The 22,755-nt window shown below is 35.5% G+C and overlaps 1 protein-coding gene across 4 annotated transcripts in view; it reads left to right on the top strand.

Annotated features, from left to right (window-relative positions):
- Positions 1-22,755, top strand: part of INTS6 (integrator complex subunit 6) — a 104,437-nt gene that overhangs the window by 10,257 nt on the left and 71,425 nt on the right. For all 4 annotated transcript variants that reach the window (XR_003513735.1, XR_003513737.1, XR_003513736.1 and 1 more), the window contains exon 4: positions 11,060-11,149. Coding sequence is in view for 1 of the 4 variants with exons in the window: in XM_027557312.1 (XP_027413113.1) it covers positions 11,060-11,149 (90 nt within the window). In the remaining 3 variants the exon portion in view is untranslated. The remainder of the gene's footprint in view (positions 1-11,059; positions 11,150-22,755) is intronic.

The raw sequence follows: 22,755 nt of genomic DNA, 5'->3' as shown, positions 1-22,755 counted from the left end.
TGTTGAATTGAAGCTTTCTAGATTTCTCCAAAATACTTTTCCCTGAGTGTTACGAAAGTCTTCCCCCTTCCCTAGACTTCTAACTTGTTCAGAAATGTTTTGATAACAATGAGTACTTCAAACAAATATGTTCTTGGTTTTCAAAACAAGAAAAGTTTGAGCTTCTTTGAGGAACTTTCCATCTTAGACCATTTTTCGGGCTTTGTAGCAGTGTATTTTCGGAGAAGGCGATGGCACCCCACTCCAGTACTCTTGCCTGGAAAATCCCATGGACGGAGGAGCCTCGTAGGCTGCAGTCCATGGGGTCACGAAGAGTCAGACATGACTGAGCGACTTCACTTTCACTTTTCACTTTCATGTATTGGAGAAGGAAATGGCAACCCACTCCAGTGTTCTTGCCTGGAGAATCCCAGGGACGGGGGAGCCTGGTGGGCTGCCGTCTACGGGGTCACACAGAGTTGGACACGACTGAAACAACTTAGCAGCAGCAGCAGCAGTGTATTTTAGAATTCAGGTTAGGATGAGATGAAAGATGTTCTTGTGCAGAAGAAAAGTCAAATGGAAAATGTATGATCCCTTTTATTGTTTGTAATTAGGTTTATTTGGGATGAGCCTGGTAAGGATTATTTTATGTGATGATGTTTCTGTTGGGGCCTGTATAATTTGAAATTTGGTGTATTGAGAGATAATTGCACCTAAAAAGTATTTTATTTATTTATTTTTTTTAATTGAATGATAATTGCTTTATAGAATTTTGTTTTCTGTCAAACCTCAACATGAATCAGCCATAGGTATATTATATCCATTAGGTATATATATTCATGATTCATATATATCCCCTCTCTTTTGAACCTCCCTCCCATCTCTCCCCATCCCACCCTCTAGTTGCTGTGTGTGTCAGGAAACTCAAACAGGGGCTCTGTATCAACCTAAAAAGTATTATAACTTAAAAATCTTATAATAGAATTAGTTGTAATCAGAGGACAAATTTACATTAGCTTGAGTGAGTGAAATTTGCTCAGTCATGTCCGACTTTTTGCGACCCTGTGGACTGTCAATTCTCTAGGACAGAATACTGGAGTGGGTAGCCTTTCCCAGCCTAGTGGTGACTTAATCAAAACTTATTCTAGGTCCTACGTACTTTTTTTTTTTTTTTTTTTAATCTTTTCTTGAAATGACATGTTAACATTTTCCATCCATTAGTTTTGCTCAGATAAGCTGAAGAACATGTGAAGGTCCTTGGAAGGATTATATGTTCTTAAAAACTTTGTTCTAGAAAACAAAACATTTCTGAGTATGTGAGAAAAAGTAATGTAGCCTTAGCTATTAGGTAATGTAATTTGACTAGTCATTGACAGGTTTTGTGCTTGTATCAGTGTTGAAGGAAAACTCTCCCTTTGTCTTAAAGCTGGTGAAGCTAGTTAGGAATCAGGAAACATCAACGAAGTCTTCTGGTTATTCTGAAGTTTATAAACACTAGAAGCATCCAAACAACTCTTCTGAGAGGATTAAAAACAATTGATTATTTTTAATCATAGAAATTGAAGATGATAAATAACCTTTGTGGAAGGTTAGACTATGAACCACAGTGGTGATTGATACAAAGGCTGGGTCCATAAGATAATGACAGATTTTAGTACTTTCGGATTATTAGGAATAGGCAAAGTGATGTTTTTGTGACTTCTGATGTAATGCCTGAGTTTTGATGGTTTCTGATCATTTATGTACTTTGGAAGACATTAATGTAAAATTTTGGATTTTTATTGTACATTTTTGTCAATCTCATTTTTCAAACCAGTAAGTTAGAAGGAAAACCCAAGTAATTGCATCCAGAACATTGGGCCTAAGTCAGGTAGTAGAAAGAGAAAAGGATCTTTACATCTAGATTTTGTTAATCCAGAATGGATAATGTCTAATCCCAAACAAGATTATATTAAATGTAAATCCTTATATAGAAAAGTTGTCTTATGTTTTTAGAGCTTCCATTTCAGTGTGCTATATAGTATCAAGCAAAAACATGTAGCAGTCTGTGTAGGCACCAACCCATCCATATGTGACATCTGCTTTTTCATGAGGTTCATTTCTAATGTAAAACCTTGGTGGATTCATATGTATAGTTAGGAAGTCTTGTAAAAAAATTTTTTTAACAATAGATCCATATATTATGTGGTTAGTTTTTTGTTTCCCAAGTATGTCATCTCTTTTGAAAAATTTAAATCTATAAACACTTGTGGGGAGGTGTTTAGTACAAGCATATATAAATGTTTGGATCAGAATCTAGCCAGAGTGCATTTCTAGAAATTCTTTTACTCAAGTTCATATACCTAAATGATGAATTTGGAGAAATTTAAATATTTTCTCCTAAAAATACCTTATTGAAATTGGATTACCACAAATTCTTTCCCAGAAAACAAAAATTCTGTACTTTTTATTTTTTTCCAGAGTAGGGCCTCTTAAAACTAATCTTGCATTTTGGTTTATCCAGTTAAATTATTTTGAGGTTGACCTTAAGCCATAGCATATGAAAAACAACAGACTGTTAGTTTTTCCAAGTGCTTATCATGAATTATTTTCCTTTATTAAGTTTGATACTTTGCTGACTTTACTAAGATGTACTGTTTATTAGGCGGTTCTTCATTTTCAGTTGTGGTCTTGAAGATACTTGTATAATAGAATGCTGAGGTTGAAGTCCATCTTTTTTGTAGGACACCTGTTATATTTGATTCTTTTGAGAGTATATTCATAATGTGGATATTTAGAAGGAAGTAATGATAATGGTTAAATATATGATTTAATCAGACTTTTACAAATGTGATGTCTGTAGGTTTGGTGGTAATCAACACCCAAGGAGATGATTATTTGTGATAGAATAGGCAGATGTGTATTTTTTTTTGAGGTCAGATTTCCAGCATTATTGCTGTATAAAACTTTCCCCGTCTTTGAAAATGTGTTTTCATTTCATCTTGTTGTTTATTTCTTAACTTTTTCTGTTATGTTTCTAACATTTTTAAATTTTAAATTTTATTTGTATTTTGGCTGCACCACAGTGGCTTGTGGCATCTTAGTTCCTGGACAAGGGATCAAACTAGGCCATCAGTAGTGAGGGTGTGGAGCCCTTACAGGACCACCAGGGAATTCCCTAACCTGTTATTATTACATATTTTACTGAAATTAATACTATGCAATCCATTTACTATTTCAGATATATTGAATTTATATTACTTCACTTTGATACTTTCCTTTGATACACTAATACTTATCATTTATTGAGTTTCTAACACTTTTTTCCACAAAGTCAAGCTTGTAATTTTTCAGTTCTGATAGTGAATATTTTTTACATTACTAGTATGGTTGACCCTTAAATGACAAAAGTTTGAACTGTGCAGGTTCACTTATCATGTGGAATTTCTTACATACTACAACCATCTGGGGGTTGGTTGAATCTGAGGTTGTGAAATTGCAGATATAAAGGACTGACTGTAAAGTTATATGTAGATTTTTGACTCTGCAGGGGTCAGCGCCCCTAAACCTTGCATTCAGGGGTCACCTGTATTTAGTTTATTATTTCAATCATCCTAGGATATTGCCCCTCAGTCATTATGCTAAAATTAATATGTAAGATTCCCTCCTGCTTTTGCTGGTCTTATTATTCCATCTCTTTCTAATGCTATTTTTTAAGAATAAGGAATTAGAGGAACTGTTTTAGTATACAATTGTATAATGGAGTTACTTGAAACTAAAAGTGTATTTCTTTTAATGGGGAATTTTAACATGTTTTTGAAGTTCATGCTTTAGCATATTCTAAGTACTAGACTTTTATGCATTAGCAGATTTTTTTTTAAGTTTTATTTTTGAATATTAAGCACATTTTAATTTCGAAGAGTACTTGTTTTGAATATGTAATAAATGTGCATGGTTAAAAAGTTTAAGCATTAGAGAAAGTTATATAGTTGCTCAGCTCAGTTCTTCAGAGGCTACCATGGTAAATCAGTTTATAGTGTGTATCCTTCAGAAATCTCTTCTACATAATCAAAAGTATTAATTTAAAAGCACTAATTTGTACTAATTTCTTAAGATGAATATCTGAATTTTTACATCAAAGACTTATGCCATACCACTTGGGATCTTGACTGTAAAAGTAATAATCTTGCTGAATTCAAAAACAAACATAAAACTTGTATTTCTGGCCTCAGAGTATTGATTTTAATGTAAGCCTGTTGGGCTGTTAGTGGCTTAAATAATTATTATATTTTCTTTGGAATGTGTAATTAAGCAGTTGTGTATTCATCCCTGTAATATAATGAACCTTCTCATTCTTTAATAAACAAAAGCTAAACAGTATTACTGACACTGAGTATTGAATAGAAAATATAATTTGCACATCAAAACTATGATTTCATAGGTCTTATTGCTAGAGTTTGAAGCTAAAAAAAATGATACGGAGTTAAAAATATTAAGTATATAAATATTGTAAATATTGAAAAAATTCTGGTTGTGATTTTCAAGTGTCTGAAGTTTGAGCAATATTGAGCTAAAGAATGTTATTGATTCTGGTTGACTTGTTTTACACAGTATGTATTAAAACCTTTTCTCAATTCTGTATAGTTGTAAAAGTTTATTAGTATTATGATTAATAAGACTTTGGATGTGAATTGCATTCTTAGATGCTTTTCTTCTAGAAATAAGTTTAAAATAGAATATTTTTAATATTAATGTTTCTATATTTTTTATAGAATTTGATTTTTGACAATATAAAGGGGAGTGTCAGAAAGTTTCTAAATGAATATGAGGTGGTTGGTTTATCATTTTAGGAGACCATCTATTGTTACTTCTTTATTATCTATGGTATTAGAGGAAAATAGGGTAGATAATGAATGCAGGCTTCATTTCATATTTTTACTATTTATGCAGATTCCACAGAGATGTAAATAAACGGGACTTAAAGCTTCTAGTCTTGAACTTAACTCACAAAATTTTTAGCTGCCATCCTGCTAGGTACTTGTCCAGTATATGCATGAGAACCTTTAGTGATGTAGTAGTTATTTCTTAAAGCTGCCCTTTCCATTTCTTCACATTTTTACTTGTCACTGTAATTTGCTTGAAAAGGAAATTTTAAATAGGAAAAAAGCACAGGCTGTTTCTGAAAGTTTTTGATTTTCTGCTAGGTAATATACTTTTAGCCTAGCCATATAACATTATACATCTAAACATCTTTTTTGTTGATTTCCATTGGCCATAGCTTTCTTGACCCATAGTAAAATAGCTCACTGGTGATAGATGTTGGTAAGCTGAAGGTACTGTCACAGGAGAGAATCAGAGAGCAGATCTCTGGTGCCCATTTTCCCTGTCCTGGGAAAAGTGTAACATAGACAAGCACTTGGCTGTCCTTCTGGGATTTGTTTAAAGCACCGATATCATGGTGGAGCATGGTGGCATGGAAGGAAAACTTGAGCCCTCTGGTCTTGCAGCAGAGATAGCCACTAAAAGGTCTACTGAATATTAGAGCTGCTTTCCTTTCACTATCACTTCAAAAGATAATAGCTAAGACAAGCTTAAGGGTACAGTAAAACTCCTGTGGGGCACCCCCCCCAACCCACATTTTAAATTTCTTGGGTAAAACTAAAAATTTTGAATTTGAGAACCTGGTTAGTTTTTATTTGAAGGAAAATTAGGCTTATTTTTACATTTTAAAAACTATTTCTGCTGAATGCCAATAACTTGTTTTAACATTTCCAAAGCAATTTTTGCAAAATTGCAATAGGTTTTAGTTGGATAAATCTATTTTAATTTTATTTTTAAAACTTTCATATTAAGATTTTTATGCCTTACTTTAACATCACAATAATGTTAAATTATTGAGAGAATATATGTAAAGTGAAAGTTTTTGTATTTATCTTTATCAGAACTCTTCTCAGGACTTTTGGCTGATATTAAGTTTAAATATTCTAAATGACAAGATTTCCATCAATAAATATTTCTAGAGGTAGATTTATACTTTGCGCAGTATTTTTTTTTTTTGGGTACATGTCTAGATTCTTTATGCCAAGAACCAGGGTTCTGAGAGGAAAACATCTGAGTTTAATTCTGCTAATGGCATAAGTAAACTTTTAGTCCCTCTACTGGCTGCCTTGGTCGTAGCAGACCTTAATTTTTTTTTTTTTTCTTTTCAACTCTAAGATAAAGACTAGCCTTAGGACTGAGGTGAATTTTGAGGTAAATTCTAATATGAACTGTCTCCAAATTGAGTGACTTCATAGATATCCTTGTTAAGAATAAAAATGTAAAATAGTGACTCAAGTTTTGAGAATTATTAAACTTTGCTGCTGCTGCTGCTAAGTAGCTTCAGTCATGTCCGACTCCTTGCTACCCCATAGATGGCAGCCCAGCAGGCTCCGCTGTCCCTGGGATTCTCCAGGCAAGAACACTGGAGTGGGTTGCCATTTCCTTCTCCAATGCATGAAAATGAAAAGTGAAAGTGAAGTCCCTCAGTCGTGTCTGACTCTTCGCGACTCCATGGACTGCAGCCTACCAGGCTCCTCTGTCCATGGGATTTTCCAGGCAAGAGTACTGGAGTGGGGTGCCATTGACTTATCTGATTAAACTTTGCAGAGTTTTGTAAAACATGAAAAAAATAATCTTGTGATACTGACAGACAACTAAAAATGTGTTTTAGTTTGCTGGGTAAAAGATAGTAAGAAAGATTCCAGTTGTTTACATGCTTTTGCCAAGAGTAAACATACTAGAAAAGGCAGAGGAGGAACAGCCTAAAACTATATGTAAGAAAACTTTATTGGTACAACATGGTCTGGTCATTTTCTGCAGGATATTTAGAAGTTTATGCTTAGATAAATGTTAATACAATCATTTTTATATGGAGGTTGGGATAATTCTTCCCTGGGGAAATAAAGAAACCTCTCTTTGTGTGTAAATTACGTTCATTAAGTCATTATTCTAATTTTTATCAGAACACTGTTCCTTTTCTTAGTGTGATTCTTGACTAAACTGTCTCACCTGAGAAAGGAAGGGGTCTTAGGCACAGTAGAGTTAAATGAGTAAAGAGGTGAATGAGGATGGCTGTATTTTTCTTTACTTTTTTCTGCCTTTGATCTTTACTTGTATTTTCTAAAATTTAAAAGTCATTAAAAGCTTTTAATATTATTTCATTTTTTAATTTGTATATATATCGTGTCTGAAAGTTGATTGAAGTTATAGAGTTTTCAAAAGTAAGTAATACGTACAACATTTTGTTTTACTGTGTTTTTCTTGGGGGAGTGGTATATTGATTTAATATAAAGAAAAATTGATATGGCATCACAGAACTGCAGGAAATAAGACATCACTGAGCAACAGGAAACCAAATAATGGAATAGTCCTACCGTACATAGTTAATTTTACTGCAGGTAGAGTATATTAAATAAAACCAAACTGATTGTAATCCTGTAATACTGGGGGATTCCCTGGTGACTAATCCTAATACTATAATACTGGGGGCTTCCCTGGACAAAAACTCGCCTGTCAATGCAGGAGACGCAGGTTCTGTCCCTGGGTTGGAAAGATCTCCTGGAGGAGGAAATGACAGTCTGCTCCAGTGTTCTTGCCTGGGAAAGCCTATGGACAGAGGATCCTGCTGGGGTCTACGGGGTCGCAAAAGAATCGGACAGGACTTAGTGACTAAACAACAACTGCAATTGTAATACCATTCTTTGTTGCATGAAATGGCACAATCCAGGTTGGTGTAGAATTGTATTCAAGAGAATTTAGCTGCTGCTGTTACGACGTTCAGATGCTTCAGAAAGACCATGCAATTTAGAGTTAGAATCACTTTCTGGCTTTGCCAAAATCAGTTGTGTGACTTAGGGTTATATTGTTTAATCTCCATGATTAAACGTGTTTACTTCACCAAGTTTTTAGGATCAGATGAGATAAATATAAGTGCTTATTGGTATTACCAAGTGCCTGGTTATTATAGTAATTTTAGGCATAGAATCTGAAGAGTATTACATGTACAAGGCTGCAGTAAAATATCAGTTAAGAGCTTTGTTGTCAAGAAAAACTAACTTTGATTTTAATGTTTAAATTTGGCTTAAATTTTCATAACTTAAAGACTTCTTGCTAAGTTTTAATACATTTGAACTTGATTTTTAGACATTATGGTTCTTAAATAAGTATGTGTGAGTTTTTGGGTGGATGGCATCATCCATGAAGTTTTTAATAACTGTACATAGTTGTTTAATTATAAATATGACAAATTCTTTGGCTTTTGAAGGATAATTATGTGTGCTTAAACAGAAATAAGAGTAGATGGTTTTCAAACTTTTGAACAGAAAATATGACTTTGATTTAGGTTAGAATATAAAGGTGATTCAGAGATACCTATGCAAGTATTTAGCCCATGCCCTGGTGGCATTAATAGATTTGCTGATTTGTTTCTTAAAGGAAGCAAGTCAGTCAAAGTAGTTTTAGCTTAAGGATGAAAGTGAGATACAGACGAGGATGTCTTGATTTTATCTCCTTTTGCCAGATTATATTTGTAGCCAAATATGATATTTGTAGAGACGAGGAGAGGAGAGTTATTGTATGTCCATTGGTACATACTTTTATCATGTATGAGAATAGAGATTATGTATCATGCAGCTAACAGTTCTTGATGTAGAGTAGTCACTCAGTGTTTGAATGGCAAACATGAATGAATGGACAGTGGATGACTGGATGGATGTAAGTAGGAAAGAGGTGGAATATTCTTACTGCCTAGTGTAATAAGTTTGGGAAGCATTCATTTATATTGTGGTAAAGGTGACTTCTGTATTTTTTGAAGCTTGTTGAAGTTTGAGTAATTCTGATTGGCTCTGTGAACTTGGACAGGTCTATATGAGGCTATAGTCAGTGACTTAAGTGTCCAGTGCTAAAATATTTTGTGCTCAGTGCTGAGGAAGAATGATGACATGATCCTTGCCTTCCGTGATTCAAACACAAGAAACAATAGCAAACAATACAAGATGGTGTGTTTTTTAAAGGTATAGTAAAACTGTGTTAACAAAATTTACCATCTTAACCATTTTCAAGTGTAGAGTTCAATGGTGTTAAGTATATTCACATTATTGTGTGAGATGCAATATATTTAAAGTGAACATAAGGAACAGATGCTTAGGGAAGTATATTCAAAATGTACTCCGTGAAAGCACTCCAGGTCTAGTTTTATTTGGGGAAATGTTATGTTTATATTTTTATTTAAGTTTGAAAACTACCACTATTAAAATTTGGAGAGGGAAAGGGGTGGGGGGGGGGGTGCGGTGAATTAGTCAAGGCCAGAGTAATCAGGGAAAGTTTTAAGGCAGGAGAGGAAGGCTTAAACTGGGCCTTAAAAAATGATGAGGAATTAGATGGGTTGTGGGCAGGGAAAAGGAAAAGCATTCTTCATGAGGGAACCAGTCAAAGCTCAGAGGTTGGGAATGAACACTATCTGTTTCTAGATTGAAGAGGAGATCCGTGTTATGAGAATTTATTGTGTATGTTGGGGTGAATGGTGTGAGAGGCAGCAGAGTAATGTAAAGTTTTCCAAAATGTGTTCCATCTCCCATGATGGTTGTAGAGGAAGAAGGGAGGGGAAATCACATCCTCCTGCAAGGTTCTAAGAACATTTGAATGCAACTGCATTTGAAAGCCTTTAGAGGTTATTCCAACATATTTTAATTTGATCTGACCAGAAGACGTTTTCTCTACTTGGAACCATTGTTTCTTGGACACTAGTTGGAAAAATGTTTATGTCACTTACATATATTTACACTTTCTTGACTTGATCAAGAAGTTTAATATACCAAATACCACTTGCTCCCTCTTTACGATTAGGTTATAATCACAATGACTATATGTGGAAACTGCTTGTAAATTCAGTCAACAAATGAGTATGTGCTGTAATCTGCTAGTAACTGAGAGTTATATAAATGTAAGGGAAATGTTACAGAACTATAAAATATTACATGCCACATCCTTGCTATTCTGTGTGTGGTCGGTGGACATTACTGTTTCCTAGCCTGCTATCTTGTTAGAAATGGGAAACCTTAGTCTTTGTCCCAGATCTACTGAACCAGAGCCTGCATTTTGTTAAGATCTCCAGGTGACTCATATGCATGTTAAAATGTGCATGTGACACATGCTGTTTTATGTTGTATCCAGCAAAACTTCTTTCTGTCCTTTCTTGAACACTGTTAGTAGCAGAGAATTCAATACCTTTGATTTCAAACAGTTACCCTCTCTAACTTCTACGTTTGGTCATGGTTTTGTCTTAAAGAGTTATATAAAATATGCTTCATGAGCCATTTATGTGTAAAAGATAAGCTTATGTTTATCTGAGTCCCTAACAGAATCTGTCACCTAGAATTGATCATAGTGTTGTGACTTGGCCAGGGATTTGAGTGGAAGTTAGTGAAGTTGATTGGCCCTAACTGCAGAGCTTTTAAGAGCCTGTGCCATTGTTTCATTGCCTGTGCTGCTGCTGTTTTTTTTACTCCTCTGGTCAAGCAATTTCTTTCAGTTGCCATCCTTCTTAATTTTGACTTTTCATATTGGACTGTTTTGCTAAACTCAGGGCAAGCCTAATGTTTCTTTGGAATCAGCTCATGGAGCCCTTCCATCTCTGTACTGGATCACTTGGCTAGATACTTTATAGGCATAGATTACTTGGTAAATGTTGAGAAAGTTAAAAATTATTTTAATGTGTAATATCTAAATATTTTAGAATTGAACTGTAGGGTCCCTTTTAAGAAGTTAAATACTTTTAATTACTTAAGTATAGATCTCACTGTGAAAATTAATACAGTACAAAAATGTAGAAAGAAGTGAAAAATCCATTTTTCCCCCAATTCCAACCCTTCAAGTTAACCCCTGTTTAATTTATGTTTCCTTCTAAACCTTTTTTGAAAATTTACAAAAGTATAGTTGTAAATAAAATTTAAAAACAAGAAAAGAGGATTTATATACTGTTCTGAAAATTGACTTTTTACTCAGAAAAATTAAGCTCATTTTTAGATTTTAATATGATCAATATGTTTTTTGACTTTAGGGAAGAAACCCCTTTTTTTTGGAGCCAGCAATAATTATTACAATTACTGATGGGAGCAAGTTGACTACTACCAGTGGAGTCCAGGATGAGGTAAGTTATGTTTGTATTTATCAGCATGGATTATGCAAAGGCCTTTGAAAAAAATCTTTATTTGTATAGGCATTGTAGGATATTGAAACCTTAAATAGGTTCTCTATTTGATGCAGTCGAGACTCATCTGGCTCTTAGAGCTCATTTACCTTCTCTGTTGTTTGTAGCACTGGCCTCTAATTTTTCTTGAATAGGAATCCCTTCTGTGCAAAATTTTGGAGTTACTACCCATCTCAATTGTATGTGTATTTTTGAGTTTATATGACAGTAAATTTAGTAAAATGAGTTCTTATTTTGAGGCTCAAAAAATGGATGCAGCATTTTAATAATGGCTTCTTGTTTCAGTGGATTGTCATGTGCGCTCCACTGTGGAGACTCCTAGAGTAAGCAAAGCCAAGAGGTTGGCTAAGTCTCGGAAAAGTGAAGGTTTTTAGACATTTTAATTCTTAGTCAAATACTAGATAAATAAGTGAGAGCTAGCCTCACGTATTCTTTGCTAGCATGCATTGTGCAGAGTTGGGTGTGTGTAGTGTGATAAGTTCAGTGCAAGGGATTCATCTTGACTTTGAAGATGTTTTTACTGTAATATTTGAACTGCTCTTGAATATTGTGTTTGTTTATTAAAATAGGTTGGTATGGAAAGGAGGTGGTTTAGGCTCTTCTCTTTTTTGCTTGCAGTTGATTTAGAATCTTAATTTTAATTGTCACTGTATTTACAAAGGGTGTAAGTAGGAAAAGTGTAGTTTTTAAGTTCAGTAATTTGTAGAAATACTTGGATTTGTGTGACATTGTGGAATGCAAATTGGATATACAGTCCTGAAAGTTCAACTACTTTCTAGCAATGAAGTTTGTACCTAGCATCCCTAAATCTCTACTCGTCCATAAATAAATTCTCGCCTTACCTCATAGGGTTGTTGAATGACTGAAATGAAATGATGGGAATGAAAGGACTTGGTAGCCTCTGGTGAAAAGAACACTGTGTAATTCCACCATGGAGCTTTGGAACTAGTATAGAACCGTTATGTCCTGATCTCGACTTGAGGGAGGAGAGCCAAAGTAATTTTGTTTGAACAGTTGGCGTTGAAGGGGAATTTAGGGTATAATTCACAGAAAAACAGTTGAAAAATTGGTAGATTAAAATTTGTAATTAAATAATTGATAGACATAGCTATGAAATGCTCCATAGCTGACATTAATGGATTTTGGGGCTTTCTTAAACTTAGTTGGACTGTATAGCCAATTATATTCTGCCGTTTTTCAGAAACAGACATTGATTGTGTACATTAAGAGTGAACAGGTTGTTTAACTTCAATTTGAAAATTTCAAATTTTTCCCACTTTGCCTTCCTTTTGAAAAATTTGAATGAGTAATCAGGTCAGAAATACTATGATTTTGTTTTGTAGTTACGATTGCTACAAAGGTACTTTTCTTTTTTATTTATATTTTACCTTTATATGAAGTAGTCCTCCATGTGAGATTATTCAGGGTACTCTGTCTTAGCACCTTTGTAGAAATTCCCTTTGGGGTTCAGTATATTTTGTTCCCGTATATCTAGATCTGCTTTGTTTGTGATAATTTGTTTTAGCTTTACAAAATATCTTGAAATATGGATATGGATATTGGAATTGCTCACCTTTTGTCCGAGGTCCTTGGGAGAGATACTGGAGAAGTAGAACTATGTGTTTATACTAACCTAAAACTCATTCCTAGTAAGGTTGGGAAGATTTTCCTGTGGGCCAGGATCTTAGCTTTTAGTGCTGTTGTATCTTCTACAATAGTTAGCATAGTACTGAGAACAAGGCTTACACTGAAAAAGTATGGATGTAGATACAGCTATATTGAGTCTGATAGTCAGAATCAAAATTGATCACAACTTCTTATCTGAGATAGACAATCCATTTGTTATGAGGCAAAGATTATTTTGGATATGCTGTTGGAACATAGGTCTGTGAGTTGTTTTGGGTTTCAAGTTTAGGAGTTTCTTTGGTCATTTTCATGTTGGGTTCTTAATATTCCAACAAGACTCACTTTGAGGGCCAGAGAATGTATCCTGTATGTGTTTGTTGTGGAAGGTTAATTTTTTGCTGAGATGTGATATACTTGTCTCTTCTAGTCCAAATAATTAAATAATGTGATTCATTTTGAGGACAATTATCAATTTATAAAAGGCATAAAGACGCTTTTCAGTTTGCTCATTTTTTTGTGAGTGTGTGTGAGTGTGTGTGTTATGTGATCTGTATTGTAATTTTTTTTGCTAGGAAATAACAAGCAGAATATTGCCTTTGCCTCTTTTTCTTCAGTCCTCTTAACCTTTACCTTTGGCAAAACTTGATTCTTTTTAAAGACTTACTGAATGAGTGAGTGTTGATAATTTCCACATTAGATATGTGTGTATAATTCTTGAGTAGCTGTGACTGCTGTTGATGTGGCCTGTTACTATTTGTAGAGTTGTGCATCCCACCCATACAATGCCCTTTGTTCAAAGTTCTGTTACCTCACTTAGTGTATTTGGTCTGTTCTGCTAGTGCTGTTTTCCAGTAATAAGTGTTCCTGCTGCTTTGAAATCATCCTTATGGTGTATTACTTTTTATTTTACAAATGAGGAAATTGAGATCTGGGGAGGCAAAGTGATTTGCTCAAGGTTATAACATTTATTATTGCCAAACTCTGGATTAGAATTGATCTAAATTCCAAAGACATCCCAACCCCCTCCAGACCCAGTGCTTTTTCCCTGATGCTATCTGCTGTCTTTCTGTTTATTACTATATGTTCTTGAAATTTGCATTCTACTTACCTGATTTACTGTTGTCTGCTTCCCCTCTCTGTATATTTGTGACATGGGTATTATGTTCCTGTTCTCTAAGTGTCCCTTGAATGACCATTATGACCAGGGCATTTCTAGGTAGTGAAGATAACAAAGATGAATAGGGTGGGTTTCTGGTTCTTAAGTTCACAGTCCTAAGGGGAGGATTGTCTGTTAAATGGTTTTATGAATGATAGAATAGAGATACATACTAGGTGTATGGAAGCACTAAAGGAGGAGAGGAGGGTTAATATTACCTATCCTGTGCATGTATCAAATCCTGTGTAATGTAAATTTTTAGTCATTTTAATTTTGATTAAATTCAAGGATCTTGTGATTCCTTATAAGATGTGGCTCATAGATTACATCTGTGAAAGTTACAGAGAAACTTGGTACAAAGTTGTTTTGAGCCTAGAAAATAGTTCATGGAAAAACTTGGTGCCATATCGCCTCCTGACCTGGCTAAATTTGTACAGGCCAGAATGATCTAATTACTTATAACTTGTTTGTCAAAATAATAACAGGGATACTGTTTCCTCTATGACAGGTCATCATTTAGCAGTGTGTTAGGGGTTGGAAGAGAAACAGCATGTGTTATGGATGAAACTTCTGAGCAATCATTTTACCTTAATTTATGATTTTAATTATCTTTTTTGGCCTTATTTAATGAAAATCCAGGCCATTGTCTTGAGTTGTTCATGAGTGTGTTTCTAGTGTAGTGTTTTTAGATAACTGTAGAAATTTTGATGATGGCTTATGGTAGAAGAATATGTGTGTATCTTTTGACTTTTTTTCATTTTCAATGTAGTTATTTGATAATTTTTTTTTCAGTGTTTTCATTTATGAGGTAGGAGTTAGATGGGACCTTGAATTCTGATACATGAGAAATCTGTGTATTTCTTATTGCCATAGTCATCTTTGGTGTTGATAAGCATACTTGTGGTCAAATACTTCTAGTATCATTCATCATGTTATGTTACTAATGTATCAGATGTTTTGGTAGATTCACCAAATTATAATTAGAGTTACTAAAAAAAATTTCTGGTTTTTATTGCTTGAGAAGATCTTTAATACTCTTTTGCAATGGAAAACTCGGCTGTGCTATGATTCCAGGAACACGTGGCTAACTATATTGCTCAATAAAGTAGCCAGAAGAAATCCTGCCAGTCCCTTCTTGGTGATGAATGACATTCCAGGATCATGTAGCAGTTATTTTTCTCTTCCTTGAAAGTGCTAATAGTAGTGTTACCTTTCAGATACTGAGATTTGCTGAAGACACTTTGCATCTCTTTATCAATGTTGTGATTGCCCTATCGTTTTAGAGAAGATATTTGCTGTCAAAAAAACCTATTGGCTTTTGACATGAAAAGTTTTGCCTTCTTATGAGTTTTCCAGCTTTTTAAGACAAACTAGGACAGCTACTTTTATAACTTCTTGAAAGAGTACTTGTTTGTAGAAAGAGAAATGTCTGAGTAAGCTCAACTGTGTATTAAAGTGGCTGTCCTTTGTGATCTTATCTTTCATTTTTTCAGTTCTCAAAAGTTGATGCAGAAGTCCCATCAGTCTTTGAGATGTGGACTGGTATTAGTGATTTTTCTGGATCATTCTGGGCAGTATAGAATGAATTTACCTTTTATAAGGATAATCTATAGTTAGGATCTATAATTGTAGTTTGCATTTAACTCTTCATGTTGTGTAATGTTTAAAAGACAATCCAGAATTTTAAAATGTTTCTACTATCTGAAATCAGAAACCACATCTCCATCCCCCCATAAGTATTTTTGTTTCACTAAAGCTACCAAAATATGTGCCAGAAGCTGTTGAAACTATTTTAATCGTGCAAAGATTTTTAGACACATATTTTAAATTGTTGTTTCTCAGTACTCTTAGAATTTGGGAGACTTTTATTTTTATTTTTTTCTTTTTCAAAAAGACTTCTAAGGAATCTTGAAGGATGTTATTGTAGTATGGTAGAATGTATTAAACAGATCTGTGTATAAATGCGTTCCTGAGTTTTCATTATCAAGATTAGCTCCTGTCTTACTGATTCAGATGTTCTGAACATATGTATAACATGACTAAATATGTTAGTCTCTATTAATTCAACTTTCCAGGAACATTTAATAAGAATTTGTTGGATGTAGATCGTTCACATTTTCTTTTGTACCCATATTTTTGGCCCTATTAAATGTATATATATATCAGCAATTATTAGTATTTGAAAATATGTAGTTAAAAAATGCACAATTAAAAGGGTTGATATATTTTAATACTGTAATGAATTTTCAGTAATCACATTTGCAATACCCTTAAAATATATATTTTTTCAAAGTCAGACTCTTAAGGATTTGAGTTTGAAATCAGCAAAGAGAAACTCGTAAAGATTGTCTCTAAACAACACTATGATAGAATAATTAAAAAGAAATGCTGGCTGATCACTCTTTAGTGAAGTTGTATGGCTGCAACTACTAATGTATTATCTAGAATTCTGTATTAAGCTATACCAAAATAGTTTTTATTCAGAGTGTGAGGCAACTTCACCCTGCATTTATTAGCCTGTCAGAACCAATAAGCAAAAGCAGTCCCATACATGTAAGGAAAATTTCATTTGTAGACGTTTCTATTCTTCTGATTCTAGCTCTTCCATATATAAATGACTGATACTTAGCAAAGTGGTTTTCAGATGGCTGCATCAAAACCACTGAGTTTCTTATAAAACGTACATGCCTCAGCTCTGGTTCTGGACATTTTGGTTCCATTGCTCTGGGCATGTACCTAGGAATCCGTACTTTTTTCAGTGTGTCCAAGTTGATTCTGATGCACAGTCTGGTTTGGAAACCATAGTTTCAGAACATAACTGTAACTACAAATAGATACATTTTTAAAGTACAAAAAAAAACACGTGAAAATAAACCACTCTAACAAAGCAAGGTAAAACTGTTTTTCATGTACATGTGTAGCAATACATGTGGCTTCCTTTGTGGCTCAGCTGATAAAGACTCTGCCTGCAATGTGGGAGACCTGGGTTCAATCCTTGGGTTGGGAAGATCTCCTGGAGAAGGGAAAGGCTACCCACTCCAGTATTCTGGCCTAGAGAATTCCATGGACTCTATAGTCCATGCGGGTTGCAAAGAGTTGGACATGACTGAACGACTTTCACTAGCGATGTTTTGTTTAAAAATTGACTCTTGGCCTTTAGAATTGTTAAACTTGGGAATTGGGTGTCTGAAGGGTATGAAATAGGTCTTCTATGAATACATTCGTTATTGTGTTTGGTGTAACTTAGAATCCGTTATTGGATAGCTGTGAAGTAAGCTCTGTACTGACTGTAGTCAGTCTTCAGCTGCTACACACGATGTGCTCTATTGAAGAGGACTCCCAGACCCTGAGACTGAGATGGGGAGGACAGGGGAAAAGACGGGAGAATTAGTTCATGTTTCATACTATTGGTTATTTGGCTTAGGAGTTTTTATCTAAAGGACTATATAGTTTTCTGTTATCTTTGTTATTCCTTAATTCCTGATTTGGATGTTTGTAACTAGCATTATTTTAAAAAGTGGTATGTATATAGAACTGGTGATAGTTAAATTTAATTTTTACTTACCGGGGAGTTGCTGCTAAAATACCCTTCTATAATGAATTGTTCCAATTTTGAATGCTTAAAGTATATTTTAGATTAATTCAGCAATGATTTTTCTTGCGCTGCATAGTGACTTTGGTTTGTGTACAAGAATAGTGGCATACCATACATCTATATTTAGTATTGCTGTAGTCTGTTTACTGAGGACACAAAGATGGAATTAAGCAAAGCTTTTGCCCCGGCTGCTGCTGCTGCTGCTAAGTCGCTTCAGTTGTTTCCGACTCTGTGCGACCCCATAGACGGCAGCCCACCAGGCTCCCCCGTCCCTGGGATTCTCCAGGCAAGAACATTGGAGTGGGTTGCATTTCCTTCTCCAATGCATGAAAGTGAAAAGTCAAAGTGAAGTCGCTCAGTCGTGTCCGACTCTTAGCGACCCCATGGACTGCAGCCTACCAGGCTCCTCTGTCCATGGGATTTTCCAGGCAAGAGTACTGGAGTGGGGTGCCATTGCCTTCTCCGTTTGTCCCTAGACAACATTATCTTTGAAGATAGGAAAGTAAATAAGCATTTTTAATACTCTGAGGTAAGTCTCATGACAGAAATAAAGAGAGAAGCTAAGTTTTGAGAAGTGAGTAAGGAATTGAGCCATGACACTGCAGGAAGAGGGAACAGTGTATATAAAAGTATGAGAACAGTGTATTGGAAGGTGGTAAATTATATGATGGGAGTGTGGTCATTATAAGAAGGAGGACTGTGTGCTTGAAATGCAGGCAGAGGCCAGATAACCATCCTAAGGAGGTGATTTTGTTAACGTGTGCCGAGGAGGTACTGAAGATGTTAAGCAGATGAGTCACATTTTAGTAAGTGTACTTTGCTGGAACGTGAAAGAATGGTAAACTGGGAAGAATTAGCAGACTATCAATACATGCAATAACCCAGGAAAAACATGGGATGTGCTGAAATGAAGCCAGTGCCTGCGTAGGAAGGCAGAAATCTGAGTCAGGTATGCTAGGCAGGACAAAGCAAAGCATTTGACAGGGTTCTGAACAGGGTCCATGCTTGGATTTCAGAGGGTTCTGTGAATTACCTGAAATCTTTATCCAGATACTGTCTAGATGTGTATGCATATTTTTGTGGGGGACACAGGTCAAGCTTTAACCATATTTTCAAACAAGTGAAAACAGAATATCATAGTTTAATAATATTTTGAGGTTTCCAGCATGGAAATCTGTGTGGATTTGGTAGTGGTAACTGAAATGGGAATATGGGATAAGTAGTAGAAAAGAATATAAAATAATTGTTTGATAAAGTATCATTATTTTTAGGGTACAGATATATTAAAGGAGTTCAGAGCAACTTCTAAGACAATAAGCATAAAGACTTTTTCTTGCCTTTTAACGTTATGTCTTAGGAAAAGTGATTTGTATTTAAAACCAGAAATAAGCAGAATTTTATCTTTGGATTCTGATAAAATTTTTGTTTTGAAGCAGATTAAATAAACATTAAGTCGTTTTATTATTTATCTGATCTTTGAGTTGTTTTGTTTAAAGCCATAACGTAAGCATCTTTTAAGTGCTTATTTTAAACAAGCGTGAAGATTGATATTCATAATGCTAGGAGCACTGTATGTGTGTGAGGGGTATTCCTTGTAGTGTCAAGTCATATATAAAGAGGATGGAAACTTAATTCCTTTTCTGTTCAACAGTATGTAATTTAAGAATACTAGTAGATTGGCTTTGACTGCACTGACAGTTTTCTGCCAATTAAACTCAGTTCAGGTCTGCCTGTTAGGTGTATTTCATGCCTCTCTAAGTCAGATTACAATTTGAGAGCGTGAAAAGGCTGAAAACTTGGACTTCGGTTGGGACACGTTTGCCTAAGCCTGAGGCTGTTAGTTTTTTTTTTAAATACCTTCATTATGTTATTTAGGTGTGTTCCATAAATAGTTATTATACATAACTTCGACTTTGAAGCTTTCTTTTCAGGTGTAATACAACAGATTTACAGGTTTTTAGACTTGCGTATTAGGAATAAATGTTGTGCAGTGATTGGAATGGTACTCAAACTGATCTACTTCAAGGCAAGGCTACATTTTGACCTAGACAAGGCTGTTTTGGTATATTTTTCCCCACGTTCTGTCTTTTCAGGTTGAATTACTGATTTTTTCCCCCTTTGTTTTGTTTGTTGTGGTTTTGATGTTTTTTTTCCTTTCAGCTAAAGGAGCAGTCCAGTGGTTTTCAAGAAGTGCCAAAGTGCACTGACTGTCTCACGATGACTGGTGCCTCAGGGAGGGTCGTGATTCCTGGATACAGGATCGACCTGGTCCTGGATGTCACTTCAAGCAGTCAGATCGTGGGGAAAAGCCTTGTCTAATGGCTAGCCTTCCTCAAAAGTCTGATGCTAGTCATCTCGGAAGGCCTCAGAAAGAGCCTTAAAGGTGAGCAGAGTAGAGTGTAGTTCTCTCTGGGGGCTGTGACTATTTGTCGGAGAACCTGATTCAACACAATGATAATCCTAACCTGACAAATCCAGGTTCAGTTGGTAAATTCAATTTATAAATTTGTTGAGCATGGCAATCAAACCTCAACTTTTGAGTTATTAGAAACCACCTTCCTAACCTTAAGGACCTATAAAAGGAGGAATGTGGTATTTCCTGGGTCCTTCAGGATCTTAGGTTAGTATCTGTTGTCTTAAATGGAAACAGCCTACAATCACAGCTAAGGAACACTTTTGTTACAAAAGCACTTTATGTTAAGTACTCGTGGATTTAAAAAAAAAATCTAGTGAAGTATTCTATTAGCTTATATGGTTTAGTCAGTTCAGTTTAGTCGCTTAGTCCGACTCTTTGCAACCCCATGAATCGCAGCATGCCAGGTCTCCCTGTCCGTCACCAACTCCTGGAGTTCACTCAGACTCACGTCCATCGAGTCAGTGGTGCCATCCAGCCATCTCATCCTCTGTCATCCCCTTTTCCTCCTGCCCTCAATCCCTCCCAGCATCAGGGTCTTTTCCAATGAGTCAACTCTTGGCTTGAGGTGGCCAAAATATTGGAGTTTCAGCTTTAGCATCAGTCCTTCCAGTGAACACCCAGGACTGATTTCCTTTAGAATGGACTGGTTGGATCTCCTTGCAGTCCAAGGGACTCTCAAGAGTCTTCTCCAACACCACAGTTCAAAAGCATCAATTCTTTGGTGCTCAGCTTTCTTCACAGTTCAACTCTCACATCCATACATGACCGCTGGAAAAACCATAGCCTTGACTAGATGGACCTTTGTTGGCAAAGTAATGTCTCTGCTTTTTAATGTGCTATCTAGGTTGGTCATAACTTTCCTTCCAAGGAGTATGCGTCTTTTAATTTCATGGCTGCAGTCACCATCTGCAGTGATTTTGGAGCCCAAAAAAATAGTCTGACATTGTTTCCACTGTTTCCCCACTAATCATTTATCAATTATATATCAGGCAGTTGGGCTTCAGGGCTTAGGGCAAATTGGAATTTGATTTGTCTGTTACACTGATTTTTTAAAAACCATAGGCACTTTTGAAGCAGTTCAGATACATGTAACACATATTTTATTGCATTCAACTTGAAGAATCAGTACTATCTGCATCCTTTGAATTACATTTTTAACCTCATAGAAGTTTCCTTAGAGATGTTTTGAGTATTTGGGTTTGAAAAATATTTCATCCTAGGCCTCTTTCTCTGTGCTTTGAAGCACTTACAGAACCCAATTGTTCATATAATAATTTTGATTACTAAATTTTCAAGTAAATTCTAAAACTTGTCTGTCCTAATAAGACTTACTAGGTTTTTTGTTTTAAAAAATTTTGTTAATTGATTCACCTGTATTAGTTAATAATAATAATACTATGGACATGCACCATCCCTAATGTATGCACATTTTTATATTTAGTAATTTTATATCACTGATGTGTTAATATTAGAAAGCATACACAAAAATAGAAGTTTTGAAAGATGAGATGAAAAAACTTACATATAGGCAGTTGTGATATTTTGTTTCCCTTCACTGTGCATCATGATGTAATTCCGGTTGGCAAATTCTTTTTAAAGGCCAGATAGTAAATATTTTAGGCTTTTCAGCCCATATGGTCTCTGTTGGAACTACTCAACTCTGCTGTTGTAGGGTAAAAGCAGCCACAGACAATACTGAAATGAATGAGTGTGGCTGTTTTCAATTAAAATTTTGTTACTGAAACAAGCTGTGGGCTGGATTTGGCTGGAGGACCATAGTTTGCTGACCCCTGGAGTGTACCCTGTTTTGTAGACCACTGCCCTAGACCTTGCATTTGTGTTACACTATGTCTGCTAGGTCCTTTTACCTTCAGTTTTAAGAGTACAATGGATCTTCCTTATTGAAGTGAGCAGAAGAATGTTAGCAATTAGAACATATTGTTTAATTGAACAGATACTTATTGAATACCAGTGATGTTCAGACAAAAGGTTAGGTGCTGGGATGAGTTTGGTAAGAGAGAGAGGTAAACAGTTAAGGCATGGTGTCAGAAATAATTATAGCACATATTGCTGGAGAAAGCATTGGTACCCCACTCCAGTACTCTTGCCTGGAAAATCCCATGGATGGAGGAGCCTGGTAGGCTACAGTCCATGGGGTCACTAGAGTCGGACACGACTGAGCGACTTCACTTTCACTTTTCACTTTCATGCATTGGAGAAGGAAATGGCAACCCACTCCAGTGTTCTTGCCTGAAGAATCCCAGGGACGGGGGAGCCTGGTGAGCTGCTGTCTCTGGGGTCGCTCAGAGTTGGACACGACTGAAGCCATTAGGCAGCAGCAGCAGCAGCAGCATCACATATTGCTGAGAAAGTGAGGCTGGCGCTGGGAAATGGTATATTAAGTTGGACTTTGAAAACTTAATGAAAGTTTGTAAAGTAGGTGAGTACAAGGGAATAAAAGGTGATAGAAGAGAGCATTGGAGGACCGTATATACCTCAGTAACTGATTGTTGGCAGAGTGTGCAAGAAAGAAGCATGGCCCGTGGTGTGTGCTCTGCCGAGGAGTGTGGACTTGGCCTTATAGGTTGATGGTAATCGTTGAAGAGATTTTAGTAGAGAAGAAATGATTGGATTTGGATTTTAGAAAGACAGTGGCAGTGGTGTGGAGTATACAAGGAGTAACTATTTTGGGTAGCCTTTTTTTTTAAACCTCCTTGTAAAAGAGATCACAGATTGTTTGTGGGTTAGAAGAT

This window comes from Bos indicus x Bos taurus, chromosome 12 (assembly GCF_003369695.1).
Source record: "Bos indicus x Bos taurus breed Angus x Brahman F1 hybrid chromosome 12, Bos_hybrid_MaternalHap_v2.0, whole genome shotgun sequence".
Classification (NCBI taxonomy): Eukaryota; Metazoa; Chordata; class Mammalia; order Artiodactyla; family Bovidae; genus Bos; species Bos indicus x Bos taurus.
The sequence above is the reverse complement of the archived record's forward strand: the minus strand, read 5'-3'. Positions and strand labels throughout refer to the sequence as shown.